The following is a 23,634-nucleotide window of genomic DNA, read 5'->3' as shown; positions in this document are numbered from 1 at the left end:
TGAACTTCTTCTGCCACTGTCTTTGTTTATGCTCCAATCTGCTTTACTGATGTCTCTTCTGCTGTTGCCACCAGACTTTTCTCCTTTAGAGTTTTAGTTGAATAATGATTAGCAAAATTTGTTAGATTAACAATTTTGGGACCATATAGGTTTTCTAGGACTTTTGATGAAGCAAATCTACCTTTCCTATCTATAATTCTTCTCATGAAATGAAAGCATCAAACTTTAACTACTTACCAAAAGACACTCGACAACTTAAATTTGGAGCAACCCCACTATAGTGGATATGTGTCTCTTCACTCACATCTTATCGTCTTCTCTCTGCCCTTAGGTTGTCCTCAATATCACTCAAAATCCAAAAAAAAAAAAAAAAACAAACAAATTATTACCTATTATCGTTTACATCTCCCCGACAACGACGCCAAAAGGGTTGGGGAAATTATATGAATGATATATCGTCACAATATTAAATTATTAACCAGGGATTCATAATCAATAGAGTGGATACACTATATGTGCCAATAACATATAAGTTCCTATGTCTCATTAGTATAGCCTAACTAAGAAGTACTTCAAAACTTCACTCCTCAAATTTTAATATAACTTCATCACATAATTAAAAAATCAGAAAGAAAAACTCATAAATAAAATCTTAACAAGACTGTGAGCTAAATGTTCTTGCTCAGGTAACAAGTCTATCCATCTACAAGCTCATGAAACAAGAAGATGGATCTAACTTTGTTTTCCTGTAGCAGTCGATCTCAATAACTACACTAGAATCAATTCATTGCATTCAAACATTAAACAAAGTAACCAAGACTAATCCTGAAAGAAACTCTGCATTCTAGTACAGGAAATGTATGACAAGAGTCTTCACTAACAATACATGTAGGTGAATGGTGAGATCTCTAATCTTAGCTTCCCTGTTCTTCAAAATAGCAATAAACAATTAAATGTGCAACTTAAGAAATAATGTTTGCATTCATAAAACCAATGAACTGTCACTCGAAAATTACTCACATGAAATAGGATTGAAATCACATCAAATACTTAACACTACATAAACAAAACTATATGCATAATAACTATAATAATAACTTGCCTTGATGGCTTTGGTGGGCCCTTACTGAGCTACCAAGGAAATCTTGAAGAACTTATAGAACTAAGAAATCTACTAACACCTTGAATTCATCAATTGCTGCTCATATTATTGATTTCAAAAGAAAAGACTACAGAATCAAGTGTCCAGCAAAACAATAAAGTTAAAACTTTGTCTCCAACTAGCTGCAACTATTTGTCTCACTCTATATTACTTATTGTCTCTCTCTCTTACTAGCTAACTCCTATTATCTACGGGCCTTCTCTTATAGAGAAATGATCGTTACATTCAATGTTAAAAGATAAGGTCAAATCACTGTAAAAATATACAAATTGCTTTCTTTTACATGTTTGGCTTCATCCTCATGACACGCAGTGCATGAGTGATGAAGCATATCATCTTGATTTTCTATAACAAGATTATGCATTTGACCAAAAATTTCCTTGACCTCATGAAAGAAAATTTAATCAACCACCGAACTTGGAAAGTAGGGCCTGGTACAAGAATAATACAGTTGATGCAGGTGGTACCGGAATAACACAGGTGTTGGATTGTAGGTACCGGATGAGCATAGGTTCCAGATCACTGCTATTGGTGCTAGATGAGCACAGGTGCTAGACCGTTGTTGTTGGTGTCGGATGAGCACAGGTACACAGGTGAACATGGGTAACTGTTGTCGGGTAGCTAATAGGCAAACACATGGGTAATAGACGAGAACACAAGTGTCAGATTGATAACACTGGTACTGAATAAGTAGGAGAGCCAGTACTGGATTGATAATGTTGTTACCGGATGAGTAAGAGCATGAGTACCAGATAAATACATTGGTATCAGGTGAGTAGGAACATGGTCTAAACATCTATGTGAGCCAATCCAATTAATTAGAGAGTATAAAGAATCAATAATTATATTTCTACTACAAGAAAACATAAAAATCACACTTGAAATAAAATTATCTTACAGATACATAAGGAGGCTAAAAGGTATATTTCGGAAGAATATAGGCAAGTTGTACATAGGTTTGAGGTGAGATTGTTAAAAAAAATAGAGGATAATATAAGGTATTATAGGCATAAAAAAGGAGACCCAATAATAGATATGGCATGACCTTCTCTAGGTTCTGGTCCATCGAGAATTGGGGGTCGGGGTCACAGTCGAAAGGCTAGGAATAGAGGTGGACGGGGCTCCTCCTCGTCACAGCCAGCAAGACGAAGTGGTAGAAAATCATATGCTCAACTTATCAATGCAACAATCCAAGCTTTTAATACATGTACTCTTGCTAAGGTAAAGCAACTGATTTCGTCTTGGGAGGTAGAACTCAACCAACGGGATGAGAATGAAGTGCAGCCTGAGGATTGGCGTTTACTAGTTCCCGATCCAGGCCATACCTGAGGTAGGCTCACTTAGTATAAGAAGACGATGCACCTTTACTGGATGATGAAGAGTATTGTGGCCCAAGCTATTATGAATTTTAGAGGTTCCATTAAGTCTAACCCCGATTTCCAGGAAATTCAGAAATAATTTCAACTTGTCTAATTTCAAATACAATAGCATAATGTTCATCTTGATTGTATTGAGAAGCACATTGTGTGCCTTCCTCAATCAGAATTACCAGGTTCTAGTGCTAAGGACCCAACCCCAGTGGAGTCCTCTAATGAGTAGTAGCAAGCAATTTCTTTCTTGTTTATTTTGATGATGTATATGTTGGTTAGTAGTACTTATGTTAGCATGTTAGGGGTAAACTGGCTTATAGACATTTAGTCTTATAAATCTTTGTGTGACATACTTAAGATTCTCAGATTTTGGATAGCATGCAATGCGATCTGATGGCGAACAAACCTGGTTTTCCAATGGGTAGGTTAAGGCCATGGAACGACTTTCACATATGTAATTTGCTCTTTTGCATGAATGAATGAAAAGTCCTACCAAACTTACAAAAAAGTAGTATAAATAAATATTAATCATCATATCTCTATATATATATATATATATATATATTCTTTTTTGGTTAATTAATTCCTTTTCTCCCTAAAGTTTTTTGTCAAATCAAAATCGCTCACTATTAAATTTAATATGAACAAATATTAACTATCGTCATCCTCATAAATATGAATAATTTTTTTGTTTAATTGAAAAAAAAACTTAATATAATATTAAATATATTATTTATAATTATAAATATTTATTAAAATTAATTTTGATTTATTAAATTTAAAATATGTATTAATCTATAATATAATTAATATTAATTAATTTAAAATTTTAAAATTTTAAAAAATTATAGTAATTATTTATTTTAAAATTATATTTTTATATTTAAATAATATTAAAAAAATATTTTAAATCTTTATAATTTTAATAAAAAAAAAAAAAAAAATGAATATTATTAAAAATGTTTTAATTACGAATAAAAAGCATTTTTTTATTATTAATTACACATTATTATAACAATTTATACATTTTAAGAATGATAAGTCCACCCGCACTTAGATCTTTAATTCCTTAACATATATTCTATAATGCAATAGACAAATGGAATCGACCTTTAGAATTCCATCATGTATATTTAATAAGCATATATCATTATGTGTTTTATTTTTATCATGAGTAATGTTTTACTTTCATACTATAATTTTTAAATTAGTTAGATAATTATTTTAGTTTATGGTTATAATTTTAAAGGAGAATTGAAGCGCTCCGGGCAAAAGTTAAGGGTTCAGTTACATCCTGTGATCCTTTTGGGTATGGCCAAAAGTTTTTATGTGTTCGGTAGCACCTTAGTTTATTTTCCTAATGGTTTCAGTCTATATGGGATAGTCTATGAGTTGAATTCTAGATTCATTATGTTTTTTTTATAAAAATATTATAGTTTTGTAACTAGTCTGGTTTTCTTAATGGTAAGGAATTATTTTTTGATATTTCAGTAATATGATGATTTACTAGTTTAGACCAAAAAAAAATGTTAAAGGAGAAAAAAGTTGACAAATAAAATATATTTATTTATGTTAAAAAGTTGACAAATAAAATATATTTATTTATGTTTTTTTTTTATATATAGAGTAGTTTAGATCCAAAAAAGTTGATAAATAAAATATATATATTTATGTTTCTTTAAGAGACCATGTTTGTGTTATAATAAAAAAAATTAATATCGATTATAATTAAAATATTTCAATTTACAATTTAATTGTATATAATTTATATAGAGATTTAAAATAAAAGAAAGTAAAAAAGAAATAATTTACTTTTTATTACGAAGAAGAAATATAATTTCTTTACTATTTGTTTTTTTTTTTTTTTTTCCGAAGGTGGTAAAACCTATCAACTCAGGTGTCAAACCAACAGTGAGGACAGCCATCTCTGGCTGCTATCCGCGAATGCTGGGTTTGACTCATCACTGTTAAATAGGAAAACCACGCCACCTGGCATAACCCTGGTGGTGGTCCGTAATCGGGAGCAGGCTCTCACTCCTGCCAGATGCCTCTGGGTCTTGGGCCGTTAACCTGTTTCCTTACGTCCGAGGAAGACGAGCTCTTAGCCAAGCAGAAGCAGTTTTACGGCATACTCCAGGCCGAATTTCTTTACTACTTAATATAGAGATGATTAAAAAAAATAATTTACTATTTACTATTAGGAAAAAATGTAATTTTTCAATACTTAATATGGCCATGATAAGAAATGGTATTATTGATATTACATGATGTGGACTTCATTTTACATTTAGTTTACATATGATATTTAAAACAAAAATATTTCATAAAATATTAATACATCCATATTAGGTACCACAATTATATATATTTTCTATAGAGAAGAATAAAGTAATTTAAATTAAAAAAATTCTTATATTTTCACTTTCCATAACTAGAGAGATGTGTAATTTATTTTATTTTTAATATAGAGTTGATATATAAGATTTTAAAAATATCAATAACAAAGAAAAGTTTAATGTAGGTTATAAATAAAATATTTCAATACCTACGTTGAGTAAAAGATTTTAACATGAAACATACATGGAGAGAAAGATTAAGATAATTTTTATTCCATTAATAGCTACTTTCTAATTCAATGTATGAGGGATATTTGTAATTCTTTCCATACTTAATATATATTTGATATGTAATATTTAGAAAATATTAATAATAAAAATAATTAAATGTAATGTGGAGAATGTGAATTATAAATAAAATATTTCAATATCAACTACATATATATTAAAATATTTCAATGTCAACTACATATATATTATATCAGTGTAGATCCATTTTAACTTGGGATCTACCAAGCGCTTAGAGGGATCAAATCTCTTTTCATTCTAAAAAATGTTTGTATGTCAAGAGATTTGATCCCTCTCAGATCCTTTTTTTCACTCTAAAAAATGTTTATATTTCAAGAGATTTGATCCCTCTCAGAGCTTGGTAGATTTGGAGTTAAGAGCTTGGTAGATCTTGAGTTAAGATGGATCTAGGCTGATTTAATTAAACAAATAATTGTGTCTATAAGAGACAGCTCAATTGGTAATCATCATGTTATAAAATATTCTGTAAAATATAAAATTCAAGATTCAAATTCTCATTGATGAAACCAACAAAACAAATTTAAACAAATAACAAAACAAATTTAAACAAATAATTATATACTCAATTGATGATTGCTATATTATAAAGTATAGTGAAAAGTATGGAAGTCAAAATCAAATTTTCATAAATAAAACCAACCATAAAAATTTAAACAAATAATTATATTGTTTTACTTTTTGAATAATTTAATTATTTTAATTGATTTTTAAAATAAAACAATTTAATTAATTATTTTTTAAAATAAAATAAGTAAAAATACATTTTTTTTTCACAATAGAATAATAAATTAGGAAAAACCTTAAATTTATTATTTATTATATTTTAAAATTATTTATTAATTAACTATATTTTAAAAGTAAAAAGGATATTTCGCTTTTTCCTATTTACGGACTAGGAAGAACCTAACACTTTGTAACAAGATAGAAAGAATAATAATTTCAAAATTAAACCTTTATAAGCATAACCATAATAATTTTGTATATTATTTAATAACAATTTATTATCCCCGGATGCGGGTGTTTAAACAGCTATCACTCTGGATGGGACAGAGGTGGTGCGAGGAGGCACGACACCTGCCCACCCAGTACAACATGATCAACCGGCTCATAAATGAAGGCTCTCGGAATATGGTGTATGCAGAGTTCACTTGCTCGCTGTTCATCGGCTCTGATACTCCATCCCTGTCCGGCACCCTGGTTTATGCGCTCGCACGCGCCGGCTCGATTCAAACCTTGGCTCCATTTACTGCGGCAGTTATGTTGGATGATTCTCGAGACCTGAAGGAGATTGATGTTTTAAGGCTCAATTATGAGCCGGCGGGGGAGCAAATCCCGGTGATTCACTCGCAGAATTCTCCAAAGTCTGGTTGGAGCTCCGATTTTGGCATTATTTATGCGAGTCTCATCCTCACTGATGCTTATGGTGGAATGAACGGGGAGGCGACTCTGTATCCAAGCTCTGGTCTTACGGCAGAGCTGCCTCCGTCCTCCTTTTGGTTTTATCCCGGGCACCAGGCCTGCGAACTGTAGTTATCCGCTAGCCTGGTCTTTGTGGTCACGCGCTCTGCTGGCTTCGTCATTGTCGTTGCCCCGCCTCGCTCTCTTACCACTGCTTCAGTCGTCCCGATGCCTCGTCGTCGCCATCGAATGAGGTCTCGACGAGGTCAGCTTAGGCGGGTGCCTTCCAGCCCATCCACCGAGTCGCCCTCCCCTTCAAGCGACTTCTCTGTTGGGCACTACCCTCGCACTCGAAGTGGAAGAGGGCGTCCCTCATATGGCTCTGCGCTCTTCACCTTCTGCAGCGCTCTGAATCGTCCAAGAATCACGACGCATATTTCAGTGGTTTTCCAGGAGGAAGCCCAAGAGGGAGAGCCGAGTTCTCATCAGGGGGGCCTGGGACCTGTTTCTGTTCCGACATCGAGCATCCAGTTGGAGATTGGTAGAGAGTCTTTGCAGGTTCTTAAGGCACCAGCGAGCAGCACTTCGGACGTGGCTATAGTGCCGGTCGACCCTGATCCATCCAACTCAGCAGCAGCTCCTAAAGGGAACATGTATGATACAGGTTGGTGTCGGATTATTGAAGAACCTCCTGATGTTTAGCTTGTTTTTTGATGTCATGATAGATCGACAGGCGGCCCATACTATTGGGCATGTTTTTATTCAGATGGTAATATGGAATTTCAGCTCTTTTTTGTATTTTGTAAACTCAGTGAAAGGTTCAAGATTGAGCTCCTTGAACTGGGGCAGTTTTTGTATTTTGTAAACTCAGTGAAAGGTTCAAGATTGAGCTCCTTGAACTGGGGCAGTCTCATGCCATGTTTATCTTGACACCTTTGCCTCTTTGCCTCTCTTCAGGGCAATGTATCTGACTTCGGTCTCGCTGTAATTTTATTTTCCTTTTGTTAATAGACTAATCTTACTTAGGAAAAAAAATAACAATTTATTATATTTTAAAATTATTTATTAATTAACTATATTTTAAAAGTAAAAAGGACATATCGCTTTTTCCTATTTACTGACTAGGAAGAACCTAACACTTTACTGACTAGGAAGAACCTAACACTTTGTAACAAGATAGAAAGAATAATAATTTTAAAATTAAACCTTTATAAGCAAAACAATAATAATTTCGTATATTATTTAGTAACGATATGACTGAAAAGGTGGAATCTGAATTATGAGTCCAACAATATTGATATATTAAATAAAACAGATGGAATCAGAATTATTGGAAGGAAATTATTTATTTAAAAAGATAATTATAGAATATGTAAATCAGAAAAACAATATTTAAATAATAATAAAAAATGCTAAGCCTGCAATAATGAAGCACGCAAACCTGCACAAGCACAACACACGCGGATTGTGTATAAAAAATGCAATTCCCAATCCATGGGCCTCTTTATTCCTTTCATTTTTCCCGTATTTTTTTAAAGATTTGATCGATTTAAATAAATTAAAATAAAAATCTCCCGAGATTTTTCAAAGGTTTGATCGATTCAAATAAAAGAATAAATAATTAGCAGCACCTTATCTTTTCTCACAGTAAAATAGCCCCTCGAAGGGACACATGAGAATTTTATATTTTATGTGTCTGTAACTTAGAAGGTGAGTAAATGATAACGACGCATTTAGGAACATTAGTAAATGTAAATATACCCCCGAGACGGTAACTAATTGATTAAATACTTTTCAGAATTAACAATGCAATGTCATAATACTATGGGAGACTACAAAATTTTTAATAATTAGATGTTACGGTGATTTTGAAATTCAATAAAGTTGAGCCATTGGCACGCTTAAATATTTAGTGCTCCCGACACCACCCTATGATTAATAGTTATAGTGGGGTAGACCTGGTACGCAATGCTGCGTGTTGAGATCTAGTTTGCTTCCACTATGGTTGTTTCAAATCATTTAAACCAAAAGTAGCGAGTATGTGATTACGTATTGAATTTATTTATTTTTATTTATTTTATATTGTGAAGTGGTTGGTTTGATCAATGTCAATAGTGAGTAAAATACTATTATTATGTAATAAAAGCCAACGCAAAGAGATAACGCTTTGTTGATCATTTGTAATTTGTGATATAAATAATTATGAGTCAAACGAATTACTAACTATAACCGTAGAATTCCATCGTTCTGATGATAGCTACTCCTCGTGAGGTATATATATATATAAAGGTGATTTATAGGGGAAACATTATATCAAAATTTATAAATTTTATAATATAGAAGAAAATTTTAACTAGTGACATTAATTATAATTTAATTGAATTAATGTTTTTTTCTAAGGGAAAAATTGAAATATTATTTAACATAAAAGTAAAAAACAAAATTTTATTTTGCAAACGCTGGTAAGTTTTTTTTTCAAAATTTTATTTTGTGAATGCTGATAAATTCTTTAGTTGATATACAAATTAAAAAAATGATAAAAATTACATAATTTTTTTTTTTTTTACCAAACTCTTTTGTAGCAATTTTTACTATCACCAATTGATTACCATGCCTTCACGGATACTTCTTTGGTTCACTTTTAACTATAGGTACCCTGGACCCTAGATCGCTTTTCGATAGATGTTTATGTTTTCTTCTGCTTAGAAGCTATGATCTTTGTTGATATAACTCACCATTTTTTACTAATTCTGATCTCTTCCATTTACTTGGTTACAAGACTATTTCTGAATATCTATATTTTGAGAGTTACTTAAATTAATTATTTTAATACATAATTAAAATTAATTGTAATTTGTTTGGGCTATTCATTATAAATTTGTCTATAGATTAATTAATATTTTGATTTGTATTAAAAAATAATGAATTAAGTTTTTTAAGTTGGAATTGATTTTTTTAAAGTATGATTAAAATTCATTTATGTTACTAATAATTTATTAGCACATAATTAAATTTTGTTTAATTAATTAGTGTTTTCCATTTTTAAATTATAGATTTAAGTGTATAATTATAGTGTCACTAAAGTTTGCTTATGAGTAATATTAGACTATAATTAAAAATTATTGGATTTAATGAAATATTTTTTTTATTTATTTTTTATATATAATTATAGGTATTAATATATAATTATGTTTAATTAATTCTATTTAGTTATTCATTATACATTGTGTGAGTGAGATGTGTAATTTATTATTTAGGTCATTGTGAGTCAAACACCAAATTGATATATGAGACTCTCTTGTTTGTGGGATAAGAACCCCCTTTAAAGTTGTGTTCTTATAAAAATGAAAAAAAAACATATAATCTAAACAATATTTCCTTCCCTGGAGTCATATTAGAAGTGTATGGTGTGCTTACGGGTGGCGTGGGGAGGTTCTAATAACCAAGCTAAGACATGCCTTCAAGCTTATTGTTCATCCATGTTAAAAAAATACCAAGTTTATCAACCATTGGAGACTCAAGAATAATTTTTCAACGTCATGGAGTCCCTTGCGAGAGATGCACTTGAAAGCTATTAAGGAAATGGAACAATCTTATGAATTACGTAATGTGTTGAGACAACATAATCATGTTGTTGATTCTATGCCTTATATTGGTTCTACATTAACCTAAGGAGTTTTAAGGATTAATGAGAGAGTCATTTTGTCCCATAAGGCTTATTACTCAAATGAATAAACAATTTTTTTGCAAACTTTTTTAATGCCATGTGGCACCATGGTGGAAAATTCAACATGTAGTTGATATGATAAATGGTTTTAGTTCCAGCGAGATGATTAGGGGTCATCATCAAAAATCATGCTATCACAAGTAGCTATGGTGTGGGAATCTCCCTCCTATGGTATGTACACAATTCAAATAGTTCATTATAATGAGGGCATTCATGGCCTATCTTATCCTCCCTTTGAATTCTAAGGTTAGTCATTACTTGTTTGAGGTGGATTTTCTCCCCTATATAACTTAGTCTTGTCTTAGTATCAGGTTCAATACTTGTGGTTACCAAATGAATTTGTTCTACCATAGTGAAGTTGCCTTTGTGATGTACTGCAAATGAGTACAACACAAATGTGTGTTCTTAATAAAGAGAAATCCAAAGAAATTGTCTTTATGGTGCTCAATTATTGGATGGAAAGATATTGGCACTCTAGTTATTCTCTTTGGTTTTGAATTAGGCAATTGTGGTGTATAAATCATAGCCTATGAAAAATTTCCAAGGTTGGTGTTGGTAGACAACTTTTTTGTTGACAATAGAAGTGAATGAGTAGGCTAAGACTTCCCTATCTCAGCTCATCAGGGGCAAGTTGAAAGGCATCATCATGTCACATCATGCAAGTGAGGAGTTCAAGATACTGACAGAGATGATCACTCAACTGCATGATGAAATGCTTACTTTACAACTAGGACACAATCAATTGGTTTCCAATGCGACATCTACTATTGATACATTAGTCGATCATTGGTCCTTGATGCAAATATAAAGGATGAATCATCAAGCCTTTGCCAAAAATTTGAGCAACCGCAATTCTAACTTGCCAAGTTCTTTATGGAACCAAATTCCTCCAGTAATGATATCAGTGATTTTGAACAAGTTCTATCCGATCTAAATGTTTTATCTTTCCCTTATTTTGGGAGCTAGGGACTAAGAGATGTAATTCCACCTATTGGTAGTTAGTATGTCTCACAAATGTTGTAAAATTTTGCATGTTTCTAGTGAATTCACCCTTATAGGCATAGTAATATTGATATAAAGGAAGTTTGGTTTTTTGCTTCGATGGGAATTCCTATGATTATATCACGTATTAGACTCATAGTTCGAAATGACCCCCTTTTATCTAACTTTTATGTTCAAAAATACTTTTTTTGAATAAGAATGAAGAATTTATTACTTATTAAAACACTATGCTAGGGTCATAACAAATACACCAAAAATTCATATATCACTCTTTGGTGCAAAATTTTTACAGAGTTTAAAAAATGGGAGGTTTTATTTCTATCATATTTGAATCTAGATTGTACCTTTTGATTCCAATTCATACATTGTACCATTTATACATTCTCCAAAAAATCCTATAAGTTGGCACAATTCACAATTCATTCACCAATTTAAAGATGTTACCCCCCTCCCCTAGGAGAGGGGACGTTCATTGCAAAGAGTTGGTCAAATTCAAATTAGGGATAAGCATGGGACTAGCACATACCAAACTATTAGATACAAAGGGTTGGACCAACTTTTTTTTTATTCATATCCTCAAGCTTGGTTCAACGGTAGGCCAACTCATCTTCCATTTGGGTAATTTCAGTCTTTAATTCAGTGATCTAGTCCAAAGAGGTAGAGAGAGTAGCTTCCATTTGATTAAGGTTGATTTTCTAGCCCATAATTTATGTTTAGAGCTCCTGCAACTCTAACTCCTTGTTCACCCTCCCAGAATTTCTAAACATGAATTTTAAAGATCTCCCTCTAACTAAAGTACCCAATGTCACCCACTGAATTCTTAGCATAGGAACTCTACTCCCCCAAATTCCTAACAATGAACCAAACCAACGAAAAACATAATGAAAGACATGCAAATGATATATATATTTCAAAATTGTGCATTAATGCTACTATCTAAACCACCATAAATTCATGTATCAATTAATTCTTTAAATATATGCAAACCCCTAGTAGAATTCTCGAAATCGAAAGTGGTCAAAATGTTAGCCCTTGTGCATCAGTCGAATGCACAAACCAATGACAACACAAGATTCATAGGCCAATGAATACAAGCATGTACAAATGAAAAAACCAAAAAAATAGATGCACAAAATAGCTAACCTATTCATTCCACTTAAGGTGATCCACTTCTGTCTGACATCCATACTAGATCCAATTTCCTAAAGGAGCCACAAAGGATATTGAGTCCCTATCATATAAACAAGTTTTGCACCATGATGACCCACAATGGGTGCTCAGGCTAACTAAGATAAAGAAAATCCTCAAGATAAAGAGGCATATTTCAAGGGACATGGATTGAGGAATTTCATGCATCCAATGGAATTTATGAACAACAATCAAACCAATTGTCCTCAAAACACCAAGCACAAACTCCACATGTATCGAAATTTCACCCAAATATGCTCCCAATTTCCAATTATGATCATTTGTACCATCATATGCCATATCTCCATGTCAGAAAACACCAAGTGAAGCCAAGATAGTAGCATGACAATGGGATTCCCCTCACACAAGAATGTTAGTAGCTTGCGCCATTAAGGGGAAGTGTTGAAATCTACCCTCTGAGACTATCATTTTGTTCCTAACCCAATGTGTGAAAATCATCAAGGACGAGAGAACATCCAATGTCCTAGCCAGGTATCTGCACACAATGAGATCATATAAAACTAGGAGGAATTACAGATTAACCATGTTCTCCGTACTTATGCAATCTTATGCCATTTGCTCAAATAGACAAAAAATATTTATATGACATAATATCAATGATTAAGGACAACTAATTGACTTATGATGCCATTAAATATAAGGTTCCCTTTGGCCAAATTTTCCCCATACTAGGCTAGCTCATCCACCTTCACATTGTTGAATCTCCTAATATGGTAAATTGAGTGTATAGAAACGTTTTGGAGTGATAAATTCTTCTAAACATTTATCTAAGTTTTAGGTCCCTTGGATAAGATCCTACCATAAAATGTTGGAGAATAATCATAGAGTCTCCAATGACAATCAAATGATTATGCCCATCAAAGTTGCCTAACTGAGCCTGTGAAATATAGAATATGTCTCTACATGGTTATGCGTAGCATGTCTTAGTGCTAAGAGTATGTTTGTTCACTTTGTTCTTCGAAGTGAAGAATCACCCCCAAACTCCTAACACCTTTATGTAGATTCTATTAGTATAAATTTGTGTCCTGGTTTAAAAAAACATGCATGGTGTGCTTAAAGAAAGCTATTGTGCATATGATTTTTAGGACAACAAAAAATGTCTTTATTTAATTAATAAATATGTAGATTTTATTGATATAAGTTTTTGTCCTGTTTAAAAAAACATGTATGGTGTGCTTAAAGAAAGCTATTATAGATATGATTTTTAGGACAATAAAAAAGGCCTTTATTTAATTAATAAAAAAATAGTTCATTCGTGCATGCACACACACATCAATTAACTTAAATCTATCTTAGTTGAAAACATATTAAACGTTGAGAAGATCTTAGTTGAAAACATATTAAATATTCAGAAGAATAAGATATAAACTTTTTTCAAAGTTAAATTACATAATCAAAAATAATTTGCTACTCTCAAATATATGATATTTCCAACTTTTATATATGATTTGAGAAGATTAATAAGTCTTTAATGTAAATGAGCATACCAACTACACATAAAGAAATGAGTAGATCTCTATTTTCCATATAAAAAATCAATTATAATTATATGTGGTCTTTTAATCTCTTTTCCTTCATAAATTTTTACATAAAAAAATGAGATTAACCAAACGATTTTTTTTTTCTCTCTTCTATACATATACACTTCTAAAAAATTTGGCAACTTTAAATAAAGTTATTAGTCTTAATAACCTTTTGAAAAAATATTATCAAATTTATTTCACTATACATTGTAAAATTAGAAAAGTAAAAATAATGACTTAAAATATTAAATATTAAAATATGACTTAGTTAATAATAATAAAAATAATAATAGAACTTTTGAAAAATATATTATTAATTTATTTGATAATTGTTTGTAGTTTTGAAAATTAGAAAAAACCTTAATATTAAATCATTACTAATAAGTAATCATATAAATATAAACATATTTGTGTAGAAACAATTTCAACCCATATATACTAAAAACTATATTTAGTTTATTTTAATAAATATTAAAAAATAGCATTATAATTTAATAAATATTTAAAATTTTATTAAAAATAATATTTAATCATATAAATATAAACATATTTGTGTAGAAACAATTTCAACCCATATATACTAAAAACTATATTTAGTTTATTTTAATAAATATTAAAAAATAACATTATAATTTAATAAATATTTAAAATTTTATTAAAAATAATATTTTAAAAAATTGTTTATATTTGTGTAGAAACAATTTCAACCCATGTATACTAAAAACTATATTTTATTTATTTTAATAAATATTAAAAAATAATATTATAATTTAATAAATATTTAAAATTTTATTAAAAAATAATATTATAAAATAATATTATAAAAAATTATGACTTTTTTTCTTTTTAGTAATAAAAAAACATTATACTGATTCCCAACTAATCAATATTTTACTCCCAAATGTTACATCTTTCAAATTACTTCCATTCACCTAAAATTATGATATTTATATTTTTATATTTAATAAAAAACAATTAATAAAATAATTAAACAACTTTTAAATTTATAATAACCACACAAATAACATTAATTAACCCAAAAACATTTAATTTTATAATAACCACACAAATAACATTTTGTAAATTTCATAGTATATTAATATTTATATATAACAAAAAAAAATTACAAAAATTACACCAGCATTGTAAATCTTATTAAATAATGTATTAATATTTATAATTTTTAAAATTATATATACTTTTTATAAATTTTAAAAATTAAAAATAGAAGTTGAGAGGATCTGATCTTATCCTCTTTTAAAAAAAATGCTTAAAAAAGCATTCTTCTCTCTCAATGAACAAAATATTTAATAAAACCATAACATCAACATGATACACGATATATACACACATTATAATTCGAGATATACTATGCAATATACCTGCAAATATATACATATAGCTATCTTACTGCAACATCACATCTACAACGATACTCGATCTATCCTCACCAATTGCAAGGTAGTAATGTAAACTAGATACGCACCTGCTATGAGTTAGATGACTCGGAGGATATGTTGTTGATTCTGTTTCTGTAACACTGATGCAATATATATTTATATATAAACTAATGTGACACTAACAGAAAACAATATAGTACATGCAATACATGCCGTTGTTGCAACCAGCTGAGTGCTCTGTTTGCTGTTATGTCGCCTTTTTCATTTTCACTCATTCGGCTCACGTACTCGATGTCCACCACATTGATGATGGACTCACGGCGCTCCGCGTGAGCCCACGTCCACTTTGAATATTTTTTCCTGTATTTCTCGGCACTTGGATGATCTTTATTGGAAGCGGTTCCAAGTACCAAAGGGGGCTTCGGACCATGTATGGTGAGGTTGCTAAATATACCCTCATTTCTTTATTACTTCACTTCCATTTCTGTTATGTTATCGTCATCATGTTTCGTTGCTTGCTATCTTTGGGGCAGTTGTTGCAATTTGCCTTAACACGCACAGCCATTTAATCTTTGATCCTAATCATTTTAAGGTTTTACCGAGAGTCCTAGTTGATGCGATGGAGGATCTTGCTTTAATGCAGTTACACACTTTCCACCTGTGCCTCGATGTTTTGTGTAAATCAAAAGTGATGAATCTTTTCTCAAATTCTGTCTTTATTCCGATCATTATGCTCTGCTTTGTGGATTCAGAGCATAATTTCTTTAAACTTCAGAACATAGATCTCCCTTATCTAAGGACTCCTAATATCTTTAAATAAAGGGAGAAAAATGACAAAGATTTCAATTATGCTTGCTAAATTCCTTTAATTTATATGTATGAAGTACTATCGAACTTCAATGTCCGTTTCTTTGTTGTTACGTTGATGGACAGGCCCACACTCGGATCAGCGAAGTGGCATTTGCATTTGCATTTACAGAAGCCGTAGCTGTAAAAGCACGTGATCCCAGGAAAAGGTCAATATTTTGCAGTCCCAGCTAATATCAAATTTATCTCATTTTGTTTTAATTCTTTTAAAGAATACTGTAGGTTTATGAACAGTGAAGAAATCTCTGTGCACGCAGCTTTAATTGTTGAATTCAATGTCTGGGGAAAAGATTCTAGTGAGAATGAGAGATGGCCATGTGAATTTTGTAGTTGTGCTGCCTTCTGACAACGTTGCTGTTCATGGAAACTTTCTGTCCAGATCTTGATATCGAATCCAGTGACAAAATGTATTGTCAAGTTATAGACATCGATGATAGCGTGGCAGCGCAGAATTTCAAGGATGACCACGAGGTCTGTAATGTTCCGTCGCAGGACTCGCATACGCTCAGCGTTTCTGAAAATGGACTTGGAATCCGCACGGCGACATTCGAAGTTACAGGCATGGAATGCTCCGCCTGTGCTTGTTCCATAGAAAAGTCTGTCAAACGAATTTCAGGAGTAGTGGATGCTACTGTATCTTTCCTGAATAACAAAGCTTTTGTTGTCTTTCATCCCGCATCATTGAATGTAAGTTCTAATCCCCTGTTTTCAAAATTCAAATGTCCCTGGTTTGTTTGCAGTGTAATGTCCCTTATAATACCAGTGTAACGTCAGAGGTTTGATATGGACCATTGGGTTGCAAATCTTTAGCTTACAAAGACGGCTTTTCTTTCACAAGGCAGGCTGATTCGTAAAACCAAGCCTTGGGGCAAATTTAGGGTGGACTTACAGTTAGCTTCATATTGGTGTACAACCAACTTAGTATTATCACGTGTTTTAAGAAAACTTAAAGTTTGGTAGGAGTTTAAAGCACCTCTGAAAAAAGCAAAATTGATGGATTAACAGCTTCCAACTGGGAAAGAACCAGTTAAGGAATGACCTCCCATAGCCCTAAATGTAGAATGCACTTCACTTTTCTTTTCTGTAAGGTAGAATATTAAAATCCTTTATTACAGTATGGTTGCTTTGGACATCTTCCATAAGAGGAGATACAGATTTTATGAAATTGTTGCTGTCTTCCATAGGAGCATAAAGGACAGGTCTATTTTAGTGTAGACAATTATTTTATAGTCATAGAAAAATTTCCCAGGCAATACACCTTATAGGTTCTTGCTTTGTGAAAAGGAACAAGAAATCGGAAACGCCATAGCAGATGCAGGCTTTGCAGCCACATTGCAGGATGATGACATCAATGAGAGGTCTACAAAGATCTGTCGTCTTCGCATTACAGGAATGACTTGCACAGCTTGTTCTTCGTCAGTAGAAACGGCACTGGAAAAGTTGGCAGGAGTCCAGAAATGCTCTGTGGCATTAACAACAGAAGAAGCGGAAATACATTATGACGTTAAAAAGATTAGCTGCGCACAGTTAATAGACGCAGTTGAAGAGATGGGTTTCTTAGCGGAATTGATAAACACAGGGGAGGACAGGGACAAAGTGAACTTAAACCTTCAGGGAGTCCATTCTACTGAAGCAGTAAAGACCGTTGAGCTTTCTTTGCAAGCATTACCTGGGGTAAAGTCGGTGGAAATCAGCCCAAATGGAGATAAGGTTGCAGTATGGTATGACCCTGACCTTACAGGACCAAGATGTTTTATAGAGACAATTGATAAGGTAAAATATGGATCAGAAGTTTTCAAAGCAAGCTTAATATGTCAAAATTCAGGAATGCGAGAACAAGGCAGAAACAAAGAAGTTAAGCGGTATGCACAGTACTTTCTTTGGAGCTCTGTATTTAGTGTGCCCGTGTTCCTTCTTTCCATGGTTTTTATGTATATTCCTAGAGTTAAAGACAGATTGGATGCAAAGTCAGTAAATATGCTAACAACAGGGGCGCTGTTGAGATGGATTTTGTGTACACCTGTACAATTCATAATTGGATGGCAATTTTACGTTGGTGCTTATAAATCCCTGAGACATGGATCGGCTAATATGGATGTTTTGGTAGCCCTAGGGACAAATGCAGCTTATTTTTATTCATTTTATTCGCTGGTTAGAGCTGCAACTTCAAAGACCTTTAAAGGTACAGACTTCTTTGAGACAAGTGCGATGCTAATCTCCTTCATTCTTCTAGGGAAGTTGCTGAAAGTTTTAGCCAAAGGCAAGACTTCAGAAGCCATTGCAAAGCTGATGGAATTAGCTCCAGACACAGCAATCTTGCTCACATTGGATGATGATGGAAAAATCAAAGCTGAGCGCGAGATCAGCAGTGAACTGATTCAGAGGAATGACGCTCTAAAAGTTGTTCCAGGGGAAAAGATACCGACAGATGGGTTGGTGATTTGGGGTCAAAGTCATGTCAATGAAAGTATGTTGACAGGGGAACCTCAACCTGTTACAAAAAGGATTGGTGATAAAGTATTCAAAGGAACCATGAATCAAGTAGGAGGGCTGCACGTCAGAGCTACTCATGTAGGTTCTGAAACTGCCCTTTCGCAGATTGTTAGGCTTGTTGAAGCCGCCCAGATGAATAAAGCTCCAGTTCAAATGATTGCGGACAGAATTTCCAAATATTTTGTTCCCCTGGTTAGTCATAACGACCCTAATGGCAAATAAGTTCTTTGTATATTGATTCCTCTTCTTGATTATTTCAATGTGGGTAGTGTAACAAGGAGGAGAAAACTATGCAAATACATCTACAATAAGGTTGTTTATTGCTTATATTATACAGAAGGCACTGATTCTATTTTTTTTCTTAAGGTCGTTACGGTGGCATTTGTCACCTGGCTAGCATGGTACACTGCAGGAAAGGTAGGATCATACCCGAAGTCATGGATACCCCCTTCAATGGATGAATTTGAACTTGCTTTGCAATTTGGGATCTCTGTGCTTGTCATCGCCTGCCCATGTGCTTTAGGTTTGGCAACACCAACTGCTGTTATGGTAGGTACAGGAAAAGGTGCCTCCCTAGGAGTTCTTATCAAAGGTGGTCAAGCTCTTGAGAGTGCACACAAGGTATCGGGAGTGGAACTCATCCTTCAGATTGTTAGAATTTACAAGATGAATAAGATGCAAACTTTTTTGAAAGCATATTGGTTTGCTGTTCTCCATCCTGATTTCTCCAACTGACAAATAAGTTGTTTTGTTTGTGATGCTCCGTCTGTAGGTAAAATGTGTCGTGTTTGACAAGACTGGAACATTGACTATGGGAAGACCTGTCGTCATTGCCACAAAGTTGTTAAAAAAGATTGCCGCTACTGCCTTCTATGATATAGTCGCTTCAGCCGAGGTAGGTTATGACTCTTCAACGGCTTTAACTCCATGAAAATTAGTTCTGTTGCTCTATCTACTGGTTCTATGATGGAGGCAGAAAGTGCCCCTGTTTCTTACAAAACCCTGCTCATATACGGGGGTCTCAAAGGTGGAATTTATTTCAAAATTTCTCTTATCAAGTATTCAATTGCACTTCCAGCTTAGGAATAACGTGACATTTCAATTGAATGGATGGAAAGGATGATAAGGAGCACAAACTTTGCCATTTACGAGTTGACTGAAACAGGGTTCAAAACTCATAGAAAGTAGAAGCTAAACATAATAGTGAAAATAGCTAGTCCCTTCCAGTCTAGTGGTGTCTTATCCTGATGATTTTTGGTGGGAGTGCCAGGGGTTCAAATTGCAAGCACGATGTCCCAACAAAACCGATCTAAGATTCCCACTGTTTAACAAAAACCAATGGCTAATCAATGGGGCTTCAGAGTGGGCTAGGCTTCTAACACAATGAAGAAAAGGATGATTAGACCTCCAGCCACAAAAGATAAGTTGGAGACTCACTCCAATAGGTGTTTCTGAATTCTAGACGTTGCTATTAAACTCAATACTTGCCAGAAAAGAGTATTTAGAACTCCAATACTAGTTAAGAGGTAGCCTACCTTTTTTGGCTTACTTCTTCTCATATTTCTCTTTACCATGAAATACACAATCTTAGCTCCATGAATAGTTATTTGTTTCAGAGCTTGTTTGAGTTCCAAATGGGGCATGCTTTTATCTTATGATCTAAACTTTTGTTTCTTAGCATCGTTTCTTGCAAAACATTACGAATTTGGCTCTTACAGTTTTGTGGGATTTCAAACAAATAAAGGCTAATCTGATTGATTGCAGATTAACAGTGAACATCCTCTGGCAAAGGCAATCGTTGAGCATGCAAGAAAATTAAGAAAGGAAGAAGAGTCAAACGAATCCAACTTCTACGAAGCACAGGATTTTCAAAGTGTGACAGGCCAAGGTATCAGGGCTGTGGTCAACAGCAACCAAGTAGTGGTTGGCAACAGGCAAATGATGGTAGGATCGGGAATTTCTATTCCAGGAGATGTTGATAAATATCTTCAAGCGATCGAACAACAAGCCAGAACAGGAGTATTAGTTGCAATCGAAACAGAAGTAGTAGGAGTAATTGCCATATCAGATCCAGTGAAGCCAGAAGCAAAGGACGTTGTGAGTATTTTGAGGTCCTTGGGATTGAAAAGCATTATGGTCACAGGTGACAACTGGGGTACAGCTAAAGCCATTGCTAAGGAAGTTGGCATTGAAACAGTCATAGCAGAAGTGCTACCCGATGGAAAAGCAGAAAAAATAAAACAATTGCAGGTAAAATTGTGTTATCTGCTCATTTTGTTTTTCAATTGGCGATGGCTATAAAGGAAGATACGTTATGTAAAAAGTTGTAATCTTTTAACTGTGGGAAAATATATGGCAAGTACCTGATGAGACAACACACAAGCATTGCGGGGAAGAAGTGATTTATGCACATTATTAATCAGAAGATACACTATACAATTACATAGACAAGACATAGATTCAAGTATTTCCAGAAAGATAACCTTTCTCAATTTCTTAAGCAGCGCATTAGCGAAAGGAAGTCTCTATCAATTTTCACCTAAAGAAACGAGGTGTTGGTTGAATAACTTCTTAGCCTAATCAGTTTTATCATTTTTTACATGGAGAGGAGTACGGTGTTCACTGGAACACCTTTGACACCTATAATGTAGATTCGGCTTATGCATTTATGAAATTCAGGATACACATTTTTCCAAACTTCTCCAACGCTGTGTGTAACTTCACCGGGCTCCCACACACCTTTATGAGAATAAACACGTCGAAATATGTAAACTTACAGATAACAACTGTAAACTTCACCATTCACCTTATAAAATTGCGGGTGAAAGTGAATGCTACCAAGTAGCACAGCTCCACCAGGGGTGGGTCAAGTTGTCCACTTTCACCCCATCACCACGGTACAACACTGAACTTATTTTGATGGGGATTTCAAGAATATTTTGGAATGGATGGACAGGAGTGACGATGGACAAAAGTGAGGTCAGATCTGTCTTATTGTCAAATATTCCCAGAATCAACCATCTAGATAAAAATGACTAGGATAATATCTGTAACACCATCATGAATGCCAATTTCCATTATATCAGCATTATGGTAATGATTTTGTCAGATCTTTTACATGAAATCATATATTCTCTAGTGTTTAGTGCTGATTACTGTGCATAACATGTATGCAGAAGGAAGGGCTTGCAGTTGCGATGGTTGGGGATGGGATAAACGACTCGCCAGCTCTGGTGGCTGCAGATGTGGGAATGGCAATCGGTGCAGGAACAGACATCGCTATAGAAGCTGCTGACATTGTGCTGGTGAGGAACAACTTGCAAGATGTTATTACAGCCATAGATTTATCCAGGAAGACATTCTTCAGAATCAAGCTCAATTACGTGTGGGCTTTCGGTTACAATATACTTGGCATCCCCATTGCTGCAGGAGTTTTGTTCCCGTTCACAGGATTTCGGCTCCCTCCCTGGGTTGCCGGGGCTGCCATGGCCACTTCTTCTCTCAGTGTCGTCTGTTCTTCTCTTCTGTTGAGGTATTACGTGCCACCAAAGCAGTTGCAGTACATAAACTTGTCTATCCATAAGAAGCCCAACAAATCGAAACCTGAAGAACAATGGAAGTCAGATGGCATGGTCTAAGAGGGAAAAGATGAGAGCTCTAATGGGCATGAATTCTATATAATCTGCCATGCTATATACTAAGTTAAATTTGCATGGCATAATTAACGAATTTCTAGATAATAAGAGAGCGAGCCAGTAATGAGGCATTTGCTTTCTATTCTGAAAAAAAATCTAATTTCCATTTTAGACGATGATGTGGCATAGTTATTTATTCTCGTTTATGTTTTTCGATATCCTCCATGACACACAGACATAAAATGCACATGAGAGGCCTCAAAATTCAACGTTGAGAAAATTTGCAAATTCATCATGCTCTTAATAAATTAAAATTTGGAAGATTAGTTTAAAAATATGAAAAATGAATAGTTAATAACATATCGGAAAAAATCTAATATTAATAAAATAGAACTGTGATATATTTGGATATTTATCTTAATGGTAAGTCTCGTTAGAGACAAGTTTATTGAAACAAAATTTACAACTTAATTTTTAAATACATGTAATTTTCAAATCTTATTCTAATAAATGATGTTGAATGGAATGCTGGTTCCTAATCTTACAATTTTACACATATATTATAAGATATATAACGTGTTATTATAAAATAGAGATAATAATGGCAAGTGAATTAATTAAATCAATGATTAATTAATCTATATATAACGTGTTATTATAAAATAGAGATAATAATGGCAAGTGAATTAATTAAATCAATGATTAATTAATCTATATTTAAGTATTAATTAATAGTGACAAATGTGTTAATTAAATTAATGATTTTTATTTTTTATTTATTTATTTTTATTATGATCCGTTAATTATTAAGGTATAATTTTTTTCATGTTTATTTCCAGGAAAAGAAATATGAGGTTAAATAAATTCAATTATTGAATGACCAAGTTAAGAAGAATATAGATAAAAAGGTGAGCATACAATTAGGAAAATGAATAGGATTACATTGCCTAGATCATGAAAAAAAACATATAATGATTAGACATCAATTAAGGTGGGAAGATGAAGGCCCATTATTATTGTGGGAGATCATGCCATACGAAGAAGTTTTGTTGGTAAAAGGCTAGAGACCTAAAAGAGAAAATCAAGAAGCTTGAAAGAGACATGTCCATTGGACATTCTACTAACCTACAACATTGGATATCAAAATGAAAAGTAAATAATCGTGATTTTTTTTCTTAGTGCTTGCCTTTCACGCTCACGTTT

The 23,634-nt window shown here is 33.0% G+C and overlaps 1 protein-coding gene across 6 annotated transcripts; it reads left to right on the top strand.

The window, feature by feature from the left end:
• Nucleotides 1-15,617: 15,617 nt before the first annotated feature.
• Nucleotides 15,618-22,522, top strand: LOC149240507 (putative copper-transporting ATPase HMA5). Of its 6 annotated transcripts, none has more exons than XM_089373737.1 (9): nt 15,618-15,871; nt 16,029-16,078; nt 16,370-16,452; nt 16,683-16,990; nt 17,588-18,988; nt 19,163-19,417; nt 19,569-19,691; nt 20,561-21,046; nt 21,973-22,522. In XM_089373737.1, the coding sequence occupies exons 4-9, from the start codon at nt 16,709-16,711 to the stop codon at nt 22,432-22,434; spliced, it is 3,009 nt and encodes a 1,002-aa protein (XP_089229863.1). In that variant the 5' UTR covers nt 15,618-15,871; nt 16,029-16,078; nt 16,370-16,452; nt 16,683-16,708; the 3' UTR covers nt 22,435-22,522. The 6 variants fall into 6 exon arrangements, with proteins under 6 accessions (XP_089229863.1, XP_089229860.1, XP_089229861.1 ...); XM_089373734.1 differs by having other exon boundaries at nt 16,029-16,124; XM_089373735.1 differs by having other exon boundaries at nt 15,618-15,876; nt 16,029-16,124.
• Nucleotides 22,523-23,634: the final 1,112 nt, after the last annotated feature.

The sequence above is a fragment of the Pinus tabuliformis genome, chromosome 8 (assembly GCF_031772625.1).
Source record: "Pinus tabuliformis cultivar Carrire ecotype Pingquan chromosome 8, CPIR1, whole genome shotgun sequence".
Lineage (NCBI taxonomy): Eukaryota > Viridiplantae > Streptophyta > Pinopsida > Pinales > Pinaceae > Pinus > Pinus tabuliformis.
This window is presented reverse-complemented; position numbering and strand designations above follow the sequence as displayed.